The sequence below is a fragment of the Ovis canadensis genome, chromosome 3, assembly GCF_042477335.2.
Source record: "Ovis canadensis isolate MfBH-ARS-UI-01 breed Bighorn chromosome 3, ARS-UI_OviCan_v2, whole genome shotgun sequence".
In the NCBI taxonomy this organism is placed as follows: Eukaryota; Metazoa; Chordata; class Mammalia; order Artiodactyla; family Bovidae; genus Ovis; species Ovis canadensis.
In genome coordinates this window covers 106,393,250-106,412,889 of record NC_091247.1, presented here as the reverse complement: position 1 = coordinate 106,412,889, position 19,640 = coordinate 106,393,250, and the positions used below count along the sequence as shown (strand labels likewise).

The 19,640-nt window shown below is 43.2% G+C and overlaps 1 protein-coding gene across 6 annotated transcripts in view; it reads right to left on the bottom strand.

The window, feature by feature from the left end:
• Positions 1 to 9,371: 9,371 nt before the first annotated feature.
• Positions 9,372 to 19,640, bottom strand: part of TMEM87B (transmembrane protein 87B) — a 50,185-nt gene continuing 39,916 nt past the window's right edge. For 5 of the 6 annotated variants that reach the window (XM_069583999.1, XM_069584000.1, XM_069583997.1 and 2 more), the window contains 4 exons: positions 18,741 to 18,814; positions 16,391 to 16,443; positions 13,962 to 13,992; positions 9,372 to 12,647 (listed from right to left, as the gene is read on the bottom strand). In XM_069583999.1, coding sequence (XP_069440100.1) covers positions 12,588 to 12,647; positions 13,962 to 13,992; positions 16,391 to 16,443; positions 18,741 to 18,814 — 218 coding nt within the window. In that variant the 3' untranslated portion in view covers positions 9,372 to 12,587. Of the gene's footprint in view, positions 12,648 to 13,961; positions 13,993 to 15,844; positions 16,444 to 18,740; positions 18,815 to 19,640 lie in introns of all 6 variants that reach the window. The other variant, XR_011255806.1, reaches the window with a different exon arrangement.

Sequence of the window (19,640 nt, the reverse complement as noted above, 5' to 3'; positions counted from 1 at the left end):
CGGGCCGCTCCTGGCCCGCCCCTTTCCAGCCCGGGGACACTGAGGCTGACCTCATCCAGCAGCACGTGAGACTCAAATCCAGGTCTGTCCAACTTCAGAGCGCGCGGGCGCGGACGTATTCCTCCCCGGCACTCGGAAGACAGGACTGGTGTGGGCGCGAGATGGACTTCATGAACTTAGACCGAGCTCTCCACCCGAGAACTGCTGTCGGAGCACAAGAACACTCAAGCACAGTGACTCAGAATCAGCAGCCCTCCTCAGCTGCTGCCCTCCACTCCCCAATGGACGGAGAAACAGTTCGAACTGGGAGGCAGGGTTGTGGGAACACTGGATGCTTTGCTGAGGTTGGGTGGGACACGCCGCTGGGAAGGACAGACACTAGCAGTCTGAGTCCCCCTGCATCCAGGGGCTGTGGGAGGATCCACATGGCCTCAGCTCCAAGCTCCTGGAAAACATGTTTTAAGTTCTTACTGGAAGAGTGTTTTCAGAAGGCAACACTGCAGATGTCATGGTGCACACCAAGTCTGGCCAATCCTCAAATCTATTTTTCCTGTTTCCAAATTTCATTTAGCAGAGCCCATTCAGAGCTCAAGGCACGGAGCTCAGAAGGCTACGTAGCCTTCGAGTCGAACTGTTTTCTTTTGGAAGGCAGAGGGGAAAATTGGAGTCCCGTGGAAAACGAGGGGCCTGCTGCAGACTGGCCACCTGGGCAGACACTACCCAGGAAGTCAGGCTGGGCTGCCCCGCCACCTTGCCGCCGGGGGAAGGAGAGCGCGCCTGTGTACTGTTACTGCTGCTCCTGGGGAGGCTGCTTGAAGGGCACTGGGCAACACACTGCTCCTCCCTGTCCAGGCGGAGGGGGCCAAGGAGCCCCGGGCGGAACCCGCAGCCTATGGAAATCGTGGTATTTCTGCCTCCATCGCTCACATTTGCTGTCTTTGCCAAAGCCCAGAGTCCCCCTCTTTGTACTCTCCCCTCCTCCACCCCTAGAGAAGAATTTCTTCTGGTCAATGAGGCTGTGTTTATTTTGTATTTTATCCCACCTGATGTTTACATGGCAACTGCCACCCTCAAAACCAACGTTTCTCGGCCGGGTGCCTGCTTGCGCTGGAGCCAGGCAGAAGTGCCTGAGAACTTTCCTCCTGCCCCGCCCTCTGAATGGATGCGCAGACCTGAAGACACTCCTGAGTTCACCAACGAAGAAACGAAAGCTGGGAGTGGCTGAGTGACTGGCTTATGGTTTGCAGACTCAAGGGTCTCCAGAGCACGACTGTTTCCAGCACAGGCTACCTTCAACCTTCATCCCACATTTTAAATACTTAAATATTCAGTCATAGGATTTCAGAAATTTTGTTTACAGGAACAGAGTTTTTCCTGGTTCCTGGCTTCCTTCATCCCTTTCTCTCGCTTTTTCTCCCTTGCCCCCCCTTCTCTTTCTCTTCCTCCACCTCCTTTTCCTCTTCTCATTCTCCTTCTTCTTCTCCTTCTTTTTCTTCCTCTACTTCTTTACTTTTCAAGCATTCCTAAGTTTCAACACAGATTTTTTTCCTGCTTACCAATTTGTTTCCCTTGTCCTGAGGCTGGCTTCTCTCCCATGCTCTAGCATCCAGTCTGAACGAACCTTCTAAGGTCCCACTGCCCTCTCAGTACTGCCCTTGGTCTGCCTGTCCACAACAGCCCATGACCGGTGGTCATCAAGACAGGCCCTCCACAGCCCATACCTGCCAAGGCTGCTAAGAGCAAACAAACTGTGAAAATAAGCCATGGGCTACTCCGGGTTCCACAAACTAACCTTTGCCTAAATTGACTCTGATGGTCCTGCATGGGGACAATATAAGAAGGAACCAACATTTCTTGAGCACCAGATCCTTTATTAAGCTTTTCATGAATATTCTAGTTTATCCCCTCACAACCCAGCAAAATGGGTCCTATTATTATTTCCATTTTGCAGATTGGGAAACTGAGGCTTAGCATGCTTAGTTGCCCAAGATCAAACATCAGGTTAGTAATCGGGAGAAACAGGATTTACGCTTGACTGTGTCTGGTCCCAAGGAGCACGCTTTCTGCTGCAGTTGAAACTAAACATAGGAATTTGCTCATTATTCTTGTTGGCCAGTGTTTGATATTTTCAAAGCCAAGTATATAAAAATTAGCTTTAGGGGTAATTTTTCAGGGATACATTTTCACTGCGAAGATTACACCTATACAAGTTAGGCCTATTTACAATAACCTCCAAGGAATTGTTGACATTAATCACTGGGCCTATTCGTACCTCATATTGTTCAAAACAGGACAGTTCTGCCAGATGACACTCAGTTTGCCCCTCTGGATGCATTCTGCCCTGGAGGGCAACCTGAAGGGATGGCATCAACACCCCTGCGTGCTCTCTGTCCTCCGTGTTTGGAGGCTGGGAATGCGCAGTGGGAGATCAGATGGAGTAGGGTGAGGCCCTGAGCCTGAGTCAAGCTGGCTGTGTCCCTTGACAGAAAATCACTGCTCTTTGCAAGGCAATCTCTTCTCCATCCCTCACTTCCCTTGGGATTCCCACAGCCCCTCCCCCTGTCCCGGGCCAAAGGATACCAACAGTGCCTTCATTAGTGGCCCTGGGATAGGGCAGTCCTCTGGTTGGCCTTTGTACATCCTGTCCATATCCTGTAAATAAATCGTCCACAAATTATCCTCATTTGAGCAAGCCATTTCTTGGCTTTTGGCTTATAGAGTGACCATTGTCAATAAGTTGAAAATATTTTTTCCCTCCAGATTGTAGCTCTAACAGGAAATGAGGTGAACAGACACACAATGAAGCTTGCGCACACACACACTCGGGGCGAGGCACCAAGAGGACACTCTTATCTTTCCCCTTGCTAATCAATGCTGTCTTGGTCTAGGGCTGTGATATACCCAGGTAAAAATACCCCCAACACCACCTCTTTAGACTCCCTTGGCTGTGTGACCCAGTTTTGACTAATGAGATGTAAGTAAAGCCGAGCAGATGAGGCTCCCAGGAAAGCCACTTTCTTGACAAACAGAAACAGTCTTAAAGATGTGTGTCCTTCTTCCTCTTGCTTGGAGCACGGACCCAGTGCTTGGAATTGCAGCAGCAACTCCATGACCATGGGATTACAGTCAAGTGCTTAGGATGGAGGTTTAGAAAGAGAGAAGGCATATGTTCACAGCAGCACTAGTCACAACTCGCAAGTCAGGGAAACAACCTATATGTCATTGACAGATGAATGGACCCACTCCAGTGTTCTTGCCTGGAGAATCCCAGGGACGGCAGAGCCTGGTGGGCTGCCATCTATGGGGTCGCACAGAGTTGGACACGACTGAAGCGACTTAGCAGCAGCAGCAGCAGATGAATGGAAAAAGATGTGGTGCATATATGCAATGGAATACTACTCAGTCGTGATAAAGAATGAAGCAATGCAGCAACAAGGACGGACCTAGAGATTATCACACTAAGCGAAGTCAGAAAGCAAAAGACAAATGCCATGTGATATCACTTAGATACGGAGTCTAAAATATGATGCAAATGAATTTGTCTACAAAACAGACTCACAGACACAGAGAACAGACTTGTGGTTGCCAAGGGGGGAGGGGGGCGGGGGAGGGATGGATTGAAAGTTTGGAATTAGCCGATGCAAGTGTTACATAGAGAATGGATAAATGACAATGTCCTACTGTATAGCAGAGAGCACTATATTCAATATCCTGTGATAATGGAAAAGAATACGAAAAAGAATGCATATACACATTTGTATATATGTGTGTATGTATAGGGCTTCCCTGGTGGTGCAGAGGTTAAAGCGTCTGCCTGCAATGTGGGAGAGCTGGGTTCGATCCTTGGGTCAGGAAGATCCCCTGGAGAAGGAAATGGCAACCCACTCCAGTATTCTTGCCTGGAGAATCCCATGGATGGAGGAGCTTGGTGGGCTACAGTCCATGGGTCGCAAAGAGTCGGACACGACTAAGCGACTTCACTTCAGTATGTATGTTTAACTGAGTCACATTGTTATACAGCAGAAATTAAACACAACATTATAAATCAACTATACTTCAATAATCTTTAAAAAAAAAAAGCAGAGGGAGCTTGCTTCCTTAATGATTTCTCTGAGACATGACAGTACTGGGCCTCTTATGGATGTCTTGTTATCTAAGAAACATTAAACCCCTGTTGGGTTAAGTCACTGGTACTTGGGTTTCTGTTTCATGAAGTGGAACCAAATCTATGAGTCCATGGGGATCTAAATACATAGCTGAATAAAAATAAAGGGAGGAGAAACAACTCTTCTTTATAAAAAAATTACAATCAGTAAATATAGGAAAAAAGTGTGAAAAATAGAAAAGGCACCATTCAAGCACTACAGTAATAATTGTTGCAGGCATGATCCACCAATGAATGCTGAAATCAGTAAGTAAGCAGAAACAGGAATTTTGCATAGTCTCAAAGTATCTTCCCCCAAGTATCTATATATATTAGAAAGGGAAAAATTTAAATTTACAGTAGATCAATGAGGCAATATCCTGTACTCTCTGATCTGAGGCACAAACATGTGTGGCTTCTGTGACATTCTTTTGCCAAAAATGTGTAACTTCAATCTAATCATGAGAAAAAAAATTAGATAAATCCAGATGGAGATACACACTACAATACAAAATTGGCAGAATTTCATTCTTCTTTATGGCTGAGTGATACCCCATTGTATACACGTACCACATCTCTGTCCATTCACCTGTTGGTAGACACTGAGGTTGCTTCCACATCTTGGCTATTCTAAATAATGCTGCTATGAACACTGGAGTGTATCTTTAAAAATTGTTTTCATTTTCTTCCCATATATACCCAGGAGTGGAATAGCTGGATCATATGACAAATTGAAGGCAGGAGGAGAAGGGAACGATGGAAGATGAGATGGTTGGATGGCATCACCAACTCGATGGACATGAGTTTGAGCAAGCTCCGGGAGTTGGTGGTGGACAGGGAGGCCTGGCGTGCTGCAGTCCATGAGGTCACAAGGAGTTGGACACGACCGAGTGACTGAACTGACTGACTGATGACAGGTCTATTTGTAGCTTTTTGAGGAACCTCCATACCATTTTCTGTAGTGGTTGTACCCATTTACATCCCTGCCAACAGTGTGCTAATGCTCGCCAATATTTATTTGTGGTATGCTTGATGATAACCATTCTGACAAGTGTAGGTGACATCTCATTGTGGTTTTGATTTGTATTTCTCTGATGATCATCGATCCTGAGCATCGTTCGTGTGCCTCTTGGCCATCTGTGCTTTAGCGTTAGAGCCTGTACCATACACAGAGTTCAGGGCGAGCTAGTGATTTGGGAAGTTTATGCACAGAATGTGGGCTTCCCTGGTGGCTCAGTTCGTAAAGAATCTGCCTGCAATGCAGGAGACCTGGGTTTGATCCCTGGGTTGCAAAGATCCCCTGGAGAAGGAAATGGCAACTCGTTCCAATATATTGCCTGGAGAATCCCCGTGGACAGAGGAGCCTGACAGGCTGCAGTCCCTGAGGTCGCAAAGAATCAGACCCGACTGAGTGACAGCACAGCACAACACACCCAGAATGTGGTGCTTACTTTCTTTGGTTCTCTCTTTCAGTAATCCTTTCCCTTTCTAGCTATTGTGATTCTTCTAATTCCTATCTTTGAATTCAACAAGTAAAATTCAGGTTTTATAACTGGGTTTAATCGTCACGTGAGACACACTGTGGCCTGCTCTGAGTGTAAACGCCGTAAAAACGGTAAACGCGCCCAGTGCAACTCCCTGTACCGAACAGTATTTCCAGTATGTCCCTGTTTCTCTCTCTCTAGTATCTTCAGCGCAGTTATTTTAATTGTATCTAGAGTTGTTGTCTGGGCAGTCAAAAGAAGGTACTTCCCCATTATCAGAACTTGAAATCTACACATACATTTTATAATCATAAATGCATTATTTAAAAAGCAATTTCTTAGTGAAAAGTCCAGCTTCTTCACGCTCCACTTTTCTTTTTTAAAAAAAGCAAACAAAAACTTAAGAACTGAATATTTTATCAGTATGTTCAGTAGTGTTAAAAATAAAATATCCAATTAAAAATAAATTTAAATTTAAAAAACCTAAACAAAATAAAATAGACACTGTCTTTTCTGGACTCTACTATGCCTCCACTTATCAAATTTAGAAGCAGAGAATCAGAATTATGACTGTTTATGTTGAGATAAGAATTTGGAAGCTAGAGTCAAAGGTAATACAGTAATATAAAATGAGGAAGCAAGGGATAAACAAATCATAGAAAGTATATTTTGAGTTTCGATGTGCAGTTCAACCCTCCTGTAGCATTTATCTCCCTCTGACCCTGAGGATCCAGAGGTAAGAAAAAGCAAAATCTGGCCAGAGGGACCTGGAGTCAATTGTACCTCATTTTCTCATCTGTAAAATGCTCATAGGCCCCTTCCAAGCTTTCAAGTTCTAATTCTGAAAGAGACTAGAAACGTACCAAAATGAGAAGGGGTTTTTAGTGTTTTAGGGGAAGGTTTGCTTGCTTGTTCCTTGGCTCCCTTTTTTTTGCCGCGATGGTGGTACTCAGTGTATATTTTTTAAAACTAAAATTTTGCCTCTTAGTTGGCATTTGGTAAGTAAAAGTGAATTTACAAATTTTTTAAAGGCAAGAATTAGAGACCAAAAATGTTGAGGTTAGACCTCTTCAGAGACATAGTTTGGCACCATCTGCTGGGTAGGGTTAAAAGTGTTCGTGTACAGAAGCTTGCATTGCAGTTTCTTATTTTGTTGTTTAGTTGCTGAGTCATGTCCAGCTCTTTGCAACCCCATGGACTGCAGCACGCCAGGCTTCTCTGGCAGCTTATTGCTTTCCCAAAATGATTTAAAGGAAATGTTGTCAAAATTATTTACATCTGAATTCAGTAGCATACCAGGTTATGTTAGTAGGAATTTAGCTGTCAATCCACTATCATTGAAGGAGCATGGGACGTGCCTTGGGTAATGTCATTTAACTTTTAAAGTCTTTGACTGTGCTGGGTCTCCCTTGCTGTGCCGGCTTCTCTCTGACAGCGGCAGGCGGGGGGCTACTCTCTCTCTGGCTGCAGCGCGCGGGCTTCTCACGGCCTCTCTAGTTGTGACGCGCAGGCTCTCAGTGCGCGGGCTTCAGCAGTTGCAGCTCCCGGGCTTGGTGGTTGTGGCCCGTGGGCTCTGGAGCACAGGTTCAGTAGTGGTGGCACAGGGGCTTAGCTGTTCCACAGCATGTCGGGTCTTCCTGTACGAGGGATTGAACCCAGGTCTGCCGCACTGGCAGGTGGATTCTTTACCAACGAGCCATCAGAGAAGCCCAGGGTAACTTCATTTCAACACACGTAAATAAACCTTAGCACGTGTTTGAATTTTGTATGGAGGAGTCTGTCTGAGCTCTGTAACGTGTACAACAATCACCGTTAACACTAACCTTAGCTGTCTTGGGAAGGCCTGGGCACTAGGCACTTTCTTTCCTCCCTCTCCCTTCCTTCATTTTGGGTCACAAAAGGTGGAATGTTTATTTACATTTTGATACATATATGTGATGATCCAGGGCTTCCCAGGTGGCTCAGTAAAAAAAAAATCCACCTGCCAATGGAAGAGACACAGGTTTCATTCTTGATCCGGGAAGATCCCACACGCCTCGAAGCAACTAAACCCGTGAGCCACAGCTATGAAGTCTGTGCCCTGGAGCTTGTGCCCCACGAGAGAAGCCGCCACAGTGAGAAAGCCGAGCGCTGCGGCTGGAGAGCAGCCCCCACTCACTGCAACTAGAGAAGAGGCCGCACAGCAACAGGGACCCATCACAGACAAAACATGTCAATCATTAAAAAGAAAAGATAGCAGGCAGGCATTCTGCCCATGCCACTTCCCAGTCCACCTGGCGGTTTGGTGTGGCTCTGTGACTTGAGTTTTGCTAATGAAATGTGCTAAGTGATGGGCACCACTTTCAGGTTTTGCCCTACAAAACGCCCCGTCTGGAGCAACCCTCCCCTCCTGCTGGCTGAATGCAGATGGCAGGCCCACAGTATGAAGATACACCTTGGGCCCCCGAGGGATCGTGTGGAGCAGGGTTGCCCTGCTCACCTCTGCAGCTATCCTACGAGTTAGGAGAAACAGACTTTCTGTCTTAGCCTCTTGAAATGTAATTGAATAATTATTTACAGCCTAGGAGAAGGCGATGGCACCCCATTCCAGTACTCTTGCCTGGAAAATCCCATGGGCGGAGGAGCCTGGTAGGCTGCAGTCCATGGGGTTGCGAAGACACTACTGAGCAACTTCACTTTCACTTTTCACTTTCATGCATTGGAGAAGACAATGGCAACCCACTCCAGTGTCCTTGCCTGGAGAATCCCAGGGACGGGGGAGCCTGGTGGGCTGCCGTCTATGGGGTCACACTGAAGCAACTTAGCAGCAGCAGCAGCAGCTGAACCTAAATACTCTAAGTGCCCCTGTGATTTGTTGCCACTGTCTTTACTTGGTGTTTACATGAGTTCACATGTAACTTTATATCGTATTTGTAAAATTTTGTGGCTGTGCCGGGTCTCCGTTGCAGCGCGCGGGCTTTCTCCAGCTGTGGTGAGCAAGGACCACTCTCCAGCTGTGGTGCCTGGGTTCCTCACAGCGCTGGCTTCTCTTATCGCGGCTCCCGGGCTCAGTAGTTGCAGAGCATGGGCTTAGCTGCTCCGTGGCATGTGGGGTCTTCCTGGACCAGGGGTCAAACTCATGTCCCTTGTATTGGCAGGCGGATTCTTAACCACTGCCATAAGGGAGGTGCCATCTCTTTTGTGAGTACATTTCTATGTTGTTACAGTCTTCATAATGTAATGGTTGCAGAGTAGCTGGTTAAACTATAATTCCTTAACCATTCTACTGCGATGTTTAGTTTGCTTATTTTTTCCTCTACTTTAAATAATGCTATACTAAATACTTTTATGCAGAAGCCAGGCTTCCCTGGTGGCTCAGCCCATAAAGAATCTGCCTGCAGTGCAGGAGACGGGAGACATGGGTTTGATCCCTGGGTCAGGAAGATCTTTTGGAGAAGGGGATGACTACCCATGCCAGTATTCTTGCCTGGGAAATCCCATGAACAGAGAAGCCTGGCACTATTGATGTGCTCATTTCCTTAGACACTGAAAGCAAAACAATTGTTACAAATACTTCGATTTGAGCTTTTAAAAGTTTCTCCTTTCATTTCACGTTTGTCACTACTGAGGTTGAACATTGTCCATGTTTACTGTCCTCCTCTTTCAAGAAGTTAATGTCCTACTATCTATCAGAGTCTACATTTCCTGTAGATTTTAATAATTTTAGTACTCATAGATATTACCAAGAATCAACCATCCAGAAGTCTCAAGAAAGCATTTTATTAAGTCAGAACAAATATTAAGGCACAAAAATACATCAGTTTTTTTCAAATAAAAATCTTTGAAATAGTTTTGTGCTACATTCAAAGCAACGTCTTCCAAATTATACAATAATTTAACTTCTTAAATAAAAAATATACAACTTTAGCCCCTAAATTTTCTTCCCAAATACATGTTTTCCTAGTTATAAAGAAGTTTCTTCTTGAGCTCCTGTTATAATATCCATGTCCTTAAATCTCCTTTTGTCACTTAAATACATTCTTTAGTACTTTAACCAATACATTAAACTTCTTTCTTTAAGGCGTGGTGTTTTGCATTGCTTATCGCATGTTGTTGGTCGATACCAAGACACAAGTTCCAACACAAGGGGCTTATAAAGCTAGTATAACACGTCTCATAAACCAGTTATGTATAGTTTAGTGCAACAGACTCAAACCCTTTAAAAAAGATATAAAAATCAATCACATGTACATCTTTTATATCCTTAGCCTTCACATTATAGTAGTGCAAATATACTGTGTTAGAGTGGGGAAGTCTAGAACTCTCTATAGGACATATGAAAGATTTTAAATATCTTCTTCACAAGAAAAGTACAGGAACATCTTATCTCTTGGGCTCAAAAAATCCACACATTCATCTATTTTTCCTTATGTTTGAAATGAACTTTCCTTTAAAGCAGATACTAATATTCCTCTAACTTAACACGTGAACGTTCCCTTTTAAGCCAACGTCATACATCACAGAAGCCTCACACAAATGGCACAGTAAGCACACTTCGGCATTTTGCCTAGAAACAAAGAGAACTGGACTCTTACCCTCAGATCTCTGCATTCATAAGGAGACCCATTCTGATGGCATCCTAAGAATAAATTGGTGTGGCAGCCTCAAAGACCCCGACCACCAGTTTCCGGAGTCTTTGTGCAGAAGCAATGGTGATGAGCTGTGACGGTGTTCCTGAGTGTGACTTCTCCCTGGGGGTCCTTCATAAGAACTAAGGCTACAGTTCTGGGGCTCCCCGTCCTGGGCACACGAGGGGGCCAAGAAGGCCCTCTATAGGAATAACTGATTCAGGCTGAGTCTTCAGTAGACAACACTGACCACCGAGGATGACAGACACAGTATATGTCCTTTGGAAAACATTTCTGATGAGGTTATCAGGAGAAAATACTGCTTTCTGTGATGATGAGAAAAGTCTGCATTTTGGTACGTAGCTGAGCTATGCAGGCACAGCATTATTTGTCTTGTCAGCTGCAGAAAGAAGTGTTTTCATCAACACTATCAAGGTTACATCAGAGGTGTTAACCCTTATCACTGCACACTTCCCACTGACTCCCTACTCATACTCCACTACCTCTGCGGCTGGAAGCCCAGGATTCTGCATTTCAACTGGAGCCATATGAGTTGGGGATCAATCTGCTTCAAAATCTGGGGAGTGGTACCAGATACAAATGTTAGGAACAAGAAGGAAATGGTCACCTTCAGCTCTGAAACAACTGAGGGCCAAATATACACCACAGTCAAAATGGACATAAACGCTGGGAAACACCTCAGGTGGAGTCCACTGCTTTGGCAGAAACGGAAATAAGAAAGGGAACCCACACTGTTAGGCATTCTTTTCTTGGGAAGGATGTCCCAAAGCAAAAGCATCAGGAAAGCCACGCCTTTCTCAGCACAACAGGGTCCAATAGTCACTACTGAAGATACAGCTGAAAGTATCTTTCAACAGTCATTACTACTAGAAATCTTTTTATTTTTTAACTAACCCCTATGAAATGAGCAAACGAGAAACCAATTCAAAAGGTAGCCTTTTCAAAGAAACCACTTCACTCTGTGGCTTCACTATGGAAAAGAAAAAAAAAGGAAGGTTATAATTCAAGTGTTTGTACTGGTTAAGACCCTGATACTTCTTCATCAAAAACTGAAGTCATCCTTAACTCCAAAGGTTAGAACTCCTTCAAAGAAAGACACAGAAGATTCTAACTTTAATTCCTATTCTAAACATCCATCAGCCTTATATCTTTGGTCAGGAAAGCAGCTAAAGAGCTACCGTTTCCGTCAAACTGTATCCAATGGTTTTTCAAGTTTAGCATGCTCTGCATTAAAAAAAAAAACTTTTTTAAATTTTCGAATCACACATTACATATATAACAAAATAATGTATAAAACATGGTTTAAGGTTAAAAAATTAATTAGAAGATTAATAGTGATATACTTACTATGCAGTTAAATACATGTATTATTACAAAATCAAATATGCTAGGATGATATAGAAGGTTCTAGTTTCCTCAAAGCTCACTGGTAATGAGCCTCCCAGCTTGCTAGGGAAGAAGTGCTCTCTGGTGGAACCATGTGGCCAGGTAACCCCACCTGTCCCAGGCACATTCAGCAGCAGCACGTATACACCCGGCCTAAGGGAGGGGACAAGCGCAGCAGGTTTTCAGAAGGGACCTCTCTCTCCATGAACTGTGTTCCCCTGAGCTCAGAGATCAACAATTCGATGTGCATGGTGTGAGCTGCACACAAGGCCTTTGCACAGACCTGTGCACACACACACATGCACACCCAGAGCAAGACTACCCATATATACACCCTTATGTTCCAACATTTATCGAGTTTTACTCACTGGGTTGGCCAAAAAGATCGTTCAGGTTTTCCTGTAACCTCTCACGGAACAAATGAACTTTCTGGCAACTCAGTATTACCAAATCACTTCAGCATGAAAGTCAAAGAGAGTTATTATTGCAATGTATAACTATAAACCCAACAGATGGAGACACTGCTTTAACCATATCTCAGAAGAATCATATCACTGTTTTGAAGAGCAATAGGAACGTTGATGTAAGTAAGGTATTTTAAATTGCCATATTTAAAAAAAATTGTCGTATTTTTCAGAAAGGGAAAAAAAAAGAGAGAGAACCCACATGCCCAAATCCACATGTCTGCCACCCGTCAGCTAAGCGTAGCTGGGAACCTATCTCTATTATAATACTCTCTCAGATCATTGCCAAGCAGGCAATGTAATGGACATGAAACTGGCACTCAGGGGTCAGTTTAAAAAGGGTTACAGAAACCTCCTACCATCTGAATTCTTAATTTTCACACATAGATTTCCAAGATGACGCAATAAAAACTTGTCGCGCTTTATCGAAACGAAGTTCTCTTTTAGTCTTGAGGGAGTCCTTCATCATTATTGGGTTCCATCACATTATTTTTTCAGAAGAGAACATTTTTTCTGCCATTTCAGATCTGGTCATAATTTCCTTTAAAAAAAAAAGGGGGGGGGGAGATATTCGTTAAAATGTTGATGCTTCTTCCAAGACCTAACACAATTCTCTATAGAGTGTCCATAAAGCAGCCACAATTTTGTGCCTTCCATGCCACAATATACACAGAAATATTAGATACAAAAAATAAAAACCATATAGTCCAGACTTCTACTTATGGAGTATAATCATCCAGGTATTTGTCTGACTTAACCTGTTTAAGTATTTTTTAAATTAGAAATCAATAATTTATCAAATGAATCCTATAAATGCCCCTTTAAGAGTAATTCCATGGTATACACATCCTGGAGTCCAAAGGTTTTTTGCGGCGGAGGGGCGTAATTATTGACTTTATTGGAAGATAGTTGCTTTACAATGTTGTGTTGGTTTCTGCCATACATCAACACAAATCAACCACAGGTATATACATGTCCCCTCCCTCCAACACCCCCGCTCCATCCCCCACTCTGGGGTGTCTGTTACAGGGAGCTCCCACTGGCTATCTATTTTGCATACGGTGATGTCCGTCTCCCTGCTGCTCTCTCAATCCCTCTCGCCCTCTCCTCTCCCCGCTGTGTCCACAAGTCTGTCTTCTACGTCTGCATCTTTACTGCTACTCGACCCTGCAAACAGGTCGAGGGCAATGGTTTTGTAGCAAGGTGTGTGCATACAGCAGCCTTCCTAGAGTTCCCACCCTACTATGGTCAAATCCCCAGAGACAGAGAACAGACTTATGGACACAGGGGTGGGCGGGGTGGGAGGAGGAAAAGGTGGGGTATGTGGAGAGAGTAAGGAAACGCACACACCACCACAGACAGTGCCAGTGGGAATGCGCTGTGTGACTAAGTACTGGAGTATCCAGGTGACCCACAACTAATCCCCCCGCAAAACCTCCCTAAACCCACATCGTCTGCTCCCATTTCCTACTCTGTAAATGTGAATCAGTTAGAAAGTCTGTTTACTGCAGGAAAATATCTGTAAGGGATCAATACGGACAAACTGCCATCTTGAAGTCTTCTAAACTCTTACATCTTAAGATGTTAAAAATTTAGACTCAAAACTTAATAGAATAATTCTTCCCTCCTCTTATACCAGTAAGCATTTATTATATATTAATATTATTATTACATTAGTATCTTGCTCCTGTTTTAAACGAGGATCCACTTCCTCAAAACTTTACCCATAACTCAATGCAGAGTCTTTAGATCTACTTAATTTGTAATCATATAAAAAAGTAACTTTCAGAATTTCTGAGATTCATTTCTACTTTATGAACATAATAGCTCCAAGACAGAAGCAAAAATATTTTACCTCATCTGAATCCACTAACACTGGAAGAGCTCTGAAATAAGAGAAAAAAGAGTCGACAAGTTATTAAAAGGCCAGCGAATCTACAGAAGCTGAATAAGTATATCTCACGATCTACCAATTCTCATTCCTGGAAGACACAGTTGACAGAAATGAGCACTAGTGTCACCAACAGACACACAGCACTGCTCTCCACGTGCTGCAGACTGGTGGACTGGAATACTGCACAGCCCTCCAAAAGGAGGTGTGACGGTTTGAGGGATCAAGTTTTAAAAACCAACACTAGTAATCTACAGCTACAGACATCAGTAGGGCAGCAGCTTTGGGAGAGTGGGGTCATGATTTGGGAGGAAAACAAGATGGCTTTTAGGGTGCTAGTGACCTTCCAGCTTTTGATCTGCTATCTGGGTGCTGGCTACATGAGTGTGCTTGTATTAAAAACATATTAAGCTATACACTTGGGCAACCAATTATATTATTTTTAAGGCCCTGTAATTTTTAACTTTGAATAGCTGGACAAATGTCTTGACTAGCGATGTGCTATCTAATTTGAAAACCCACGTGTCATCTGCTTTTGTAAGAATGAAAGAGGGATGAATAGGCTGGACTGTAGTCACCCTCTCACTATGGACCTGTACGTCAAATCACCATGTACACTTTAAATAAATACAATTATAATTAAAATTATACATCTTTTTAAAAGGTGGATGAGTGAACATATTACAAAAGGTGGTTATTTATAGAGTCAAGTATTTAATTCCTATGTCATTGTTATTCTTGACTGGACACAAACCTGTGAAGGGCACTGGAAACAGAAAAAATTACACAACATCATCTTTGTTCAGAAAAGAGAATAACACAGATAAAAAGAAAAGACAAATGGAGAGCCTCGGTGTGCGATGGACCAGTGAGAGGGAGAGCCCAAAGGAAAGGTCTACGTGTCAAGGTCTCAACAAGAAAGTCACATCAACGCACGATCCAAAAGATGCTACTGGCAGCGCGGCTCGTGGTGGAGACGGAGGAAGGTGAAGTGGGGGCCTCAGAGATGTGCGCGAGAAGGCGCTCAGGTGGCTCAGAATAACACTGTTAAGGAAAACCCAGGGGAGGCGACTACCTTAGGGAAATATGAACCAGAACATTGGAGGCCAAGGAGAAAGCCCACCGGGGGCTTGGCACCTCATTTAGAGATAAACACTAGCAACGGCTCCTGCTGTGAGGGAAAGGACTGTCTAAAACTCAGTGAGATGGAATCAGCGCGCTGAGACGGAAGGCGAATTGCGCTAAGCTGGCCTTTCTCATTTATCAAAGACACAGAAAAGCCGTGATAGACAGCATGTGAGTGCAGAGAACACACTAGGTCATGTGGGTTACTCACGATCTGTTTCAACTGTCCTATGACTTGCAAAACGCTTGTTCTGTTTCTACAGAAGCATATAAAAGGACCTCACATACACCTGGATGTGAAGCCCAGTTTCTAAACTTGCGATGTAAACAGCACATGCATTTTGGGTAGCACTGAGCTAAACTTAGACAGAAAAGGTCTAAATAGGAAGTAAACGGGAGCAGGGAAAGGAGCAAACAGTATGTGGGAACATCCTCTCTGGCCACCCTGCTGTCTGCTGTGGCAACAGCTACCTGGAATCCATGTGTCACACAGCAGCGGCCCCCAATCTTTTTGGTCCCAGTGACCAGTTTTGGGGAAGACAATTTTTCCATGGACTGGGGTGGGGACTGGGTGGGGTGGGGATGGTTTTGGGATGATTCAAGCATATTATATTTACGATGCCGCAGCTGATCTGATAGGAGGCGGAGCTCAGGAGGCAGTGTGAGTGATGGGGAGCAGCTGTAAACATAGATAAAGCTTCTCACAGTTGCCCATCACTCACCTCCTGCCAATACCAGTCCGTGACCCAGGGACTGCAGTCACATACAGACACGAGTCTGCGGCCCGGAGACTGCGGTTAGATATAGACACCGATAAAGAAGAACCCAAAGAGCCCCAAGTCCCCAAAGAGGCTTCCTCTGCACTCTAGTTTTCCTAAGCTCATGTTTCTCCTCCAAAAGCATTCCCACGCTACATGTTATTGTGGTTACATGTGTTTAAATAAAAAAAGTTTGAACTTTTCCATATTATAAAGTGAAAACAAAATGACTCTGGCCCTGATAAACTTATATAAAAAAAGGAGCTGGTTGACAGGGCAGGAGTATTAAGATAGCTGCTGTGCACTGAAAAGGCAGGAGAAAGACAGGCCAAGGCAGGGCTATGTTTTCTTTGCATTTCAGCATGAAATTAATCTGTCCACCACTAGTGATGGGGGCCCACAGAGACATACAGAGGAGAGAGGCTTAAAAGGCACATTAAAAAGTATGAAAATTATCCCTTTATACTACAGCCTAAATGTTAGATTCAAACTTTAACAGACTATATTTACACATCTGTGAATGAAGAAGGAATATTTTCCTCCACCCACTTCAAATCTTCACCCTGTAGAAATAAACATTTACGTATTAGCGTTTGCTTAGTAACACCTGGAAGCAGAATTCTAAAATAGAACATATATATATAATTAAGTATTTACATTTAAATGCATGACCTTCTTTTAATTTCTACATAGCCTGAGAACTTCATTCATGCCACACGGAAACTATGCCAGGATTTTCTTAAATAGTCAAACATTTGGACTTTGGATTTTTGTACTTCTCTGGCTTTAGTTAGATGCAAAGGTACTATTTTTTTGTCTTGAAAAACCACAGTGAAAATAAAGAGCACTGATTTGTAAGGTGAGCCACAGCATGGACGCTGATTTGTGTTCATTGTTTTGCTTCCAGCATTCGTCATGGCTGATGTGCTGATTTCATAACATGAGTTTATAATTTTTCAAAAGAAAAAGATGATGGTAGAGATACTCTAACTTTATAAAATCCTATTTATTCCAACTGTTTGTGTTTAATGCTCATTTTTCTACAGGAGAAAAGCAAAGCAAAGCAAGTCAGTTTGGGGGCTTCCCTGGGGGCTCAGATGGTAAAGAATCTGCCCCCAATGCTGGAGACCCAGGTTCGATCCCTGACTCTGGAAGATCCCCTGGCGAAAGGAATGGTTGCCCACTCCAGTATTCTTGCCTGGAAAATTCCACGGACAGAGGAGCCTGGTGGGCTACAGTCCATGGGGCTGCAGAGTCGGACACGACTGAGTGACGGGCACTTTCACGTAGGGCACCTACATTTTTTTTTTCTACAGAAAATGTGCTTATAGTCATTTTACTGAGACTAAGAAAAATAAAAGGTATACTGAATATTTTGGTTTACAATGTAAAATAAGACAAATTGGCTATATGGAATCCTCTGGTTTTAGCATTAAAGATATCTTGCTTACCTAGAGAGAGAGAAAATCAACTGAGCCAGTACTAATAGTAACCCAATTCTCCGAGTGAATCTCAGGGAGAAATAAGTCGATCAAGAAAAGACAAGGTTCCAAACTTCTGATCAAGAGCTGGCTACATAATTTCGAGAAATGAAAGCATTCTCCCTTGCTATACATGCAAAAATTGAGCTCTAAAATAAACTGAGACAAATCCCTAAAATAAGAGGAAATTTTCTTAGCAAGCTGAAGGTTTAATAGTTCTAAAGGCAGATAAATAAAACTGTTGTACTTTATTTTCACTTGTTTGACCATGCAGCAAGTGGGATCTTAGTTCCCTGACCAGGGACAGAACCTGTGCCCCTACAGTGGAGGCACAGAGTCAGCCACTGGATCGTCAGGGAAGTCCCAAAACTCTTGCACTTTTAAAAGCTTAGTTAAATTACCATGAAACTATTCAAACAACATACTTTAAAGAATTACTAACTACCAAAAGTAATAATTAGCGAAGTTACCAAATCCAACAAATGAAACTTGCATACACCATCCGTCTTGTCAGAATTTAGGTGTGTACATAAATTTTTACACCTTATTAACCACAACAGAGGTAAGAAAGCCAAATATGAAACTGTATGATAGGCATTTCCATTTTGTTTAATTACTTTCGTAACTACCACTTTATGCATAAAACATTTTAAAACTCATTTCTACCCTACATTTTACCATTTTATTCGAGCTTATGTGGTTTAACAGTCCTTCCCCAACAGATAAACATCATCTGAAATGGCTTCAAAGATCACTTAAAAATGCTGAAAAATTAACACAAACTTTTACTATAACAAAGCATCTCAAGATTTAATATGCATGTGACTCATCAATGGAATCCTGCTAAAAAGCAGATTTAAATTCAGTAGGTCTGGTACACGCCTGAAATTCTGGTCCAAAGACAGCACGTGAAAAGCAAGGGGCTTCCCTGGTGGCTCAGAGGTAAAGAGTCCACCTGCCAGTGCAGGAGATCCAGGAAGATCCCACATGTCATGGAGCAACTAAGCCCGTGTACCACAACTATTAAGCCTGACCTCTGGAGGCCCGGAGCCCCAACTACTGAAGCCACGTGCCTAGAGGCCATGCTCTGCAACAAGAGAAGCCTGGGCACCGCCACCAGAGAGACCGCTCACTGCAGTTAGAGAAAAGTCAGAGCAGCAACCAAGACCCAGTACAGTCAAAAACAAATAAACAGAATTACGTACAGAAAAGTGAGGGTTTACAGCAGTTAGCTGTCAGACTTAACTACTACCACTACTTGGGAACATTTACTTTCATACAAAAAACCTAGTGAAAAACGTTCCCTGGAAGGTCGATGAATGTGACATTCATACAGATTTCTAAAGTATTAAAGACTATTAAATATATACTGTACTCACAAAGTTATCAGAAGTAGCAGGTTTAGCTGTTCCATTGGAAACTGTTTTTGAGGCTCTTAATTTTATTCCTTCAGCTGTAATGAGAAACATTATAGAAATACATAAAATTATAAAATAACAACATTTTCCTTTGTAGCCTCACATTTAATAACTCTGTAAAGAGACTTCTAATTTCAAAAACCTATTATATTGGAATTAATTTGGCACTAGTAAAAGACAACAAACCGGTTCCAAATCAGGAAAAGAGTATGTATTGTCTGTATAAAGGCTGTATATTGTCACCCTGCTTATTTAACTTCTATGCAGAGTACATCATGAGAAATGCTGGGCTGGAAGAAGCAAAGCTGGAATCAAGATTACCGGGAGAAATATCAATAACCTCAGATATGCAGATGACACCACCCTTATAGCAGAAAGTGAGGAAGAACTAAAGAGCCTCTTGATGAAAGTGAAAGAGGAGAGTGAAAAAGTTGGCTTAAAGCTCAACATTCAGAAAACAAAGATCATGGCATCGGTCCCATCACTTCATGGCAAATAGATGGGGAAACAGAGGAAACAGAGACGAACTTTATTTTTCGGGCTCCAAAATCACTGCAGCCATGAAATTAAAAGATACTTGTTCCTTGGAAGAAAAGTTATGACCAACCTAGGCAGCATATTAAAAAGCAGAGACATTACTTTGCCAACAAAGGTCTGTCTAGTCAAGGCTATGGTTTTTCCAATAGTCACGTATGGATGTGAGAGTTGGACTATAAAGAAAGCTGAGCGCCGAAGAATTGATGCTTTTGAACTGTGGTGTTGGAGAAGACTCTTGAGAGTCCCTTGGACTGCAAGGAGATCCAACCAGTCCATCCTAAAGGAAATCAGTCCTGGGTGTTCATTGGAAGGACTGATGTTGAA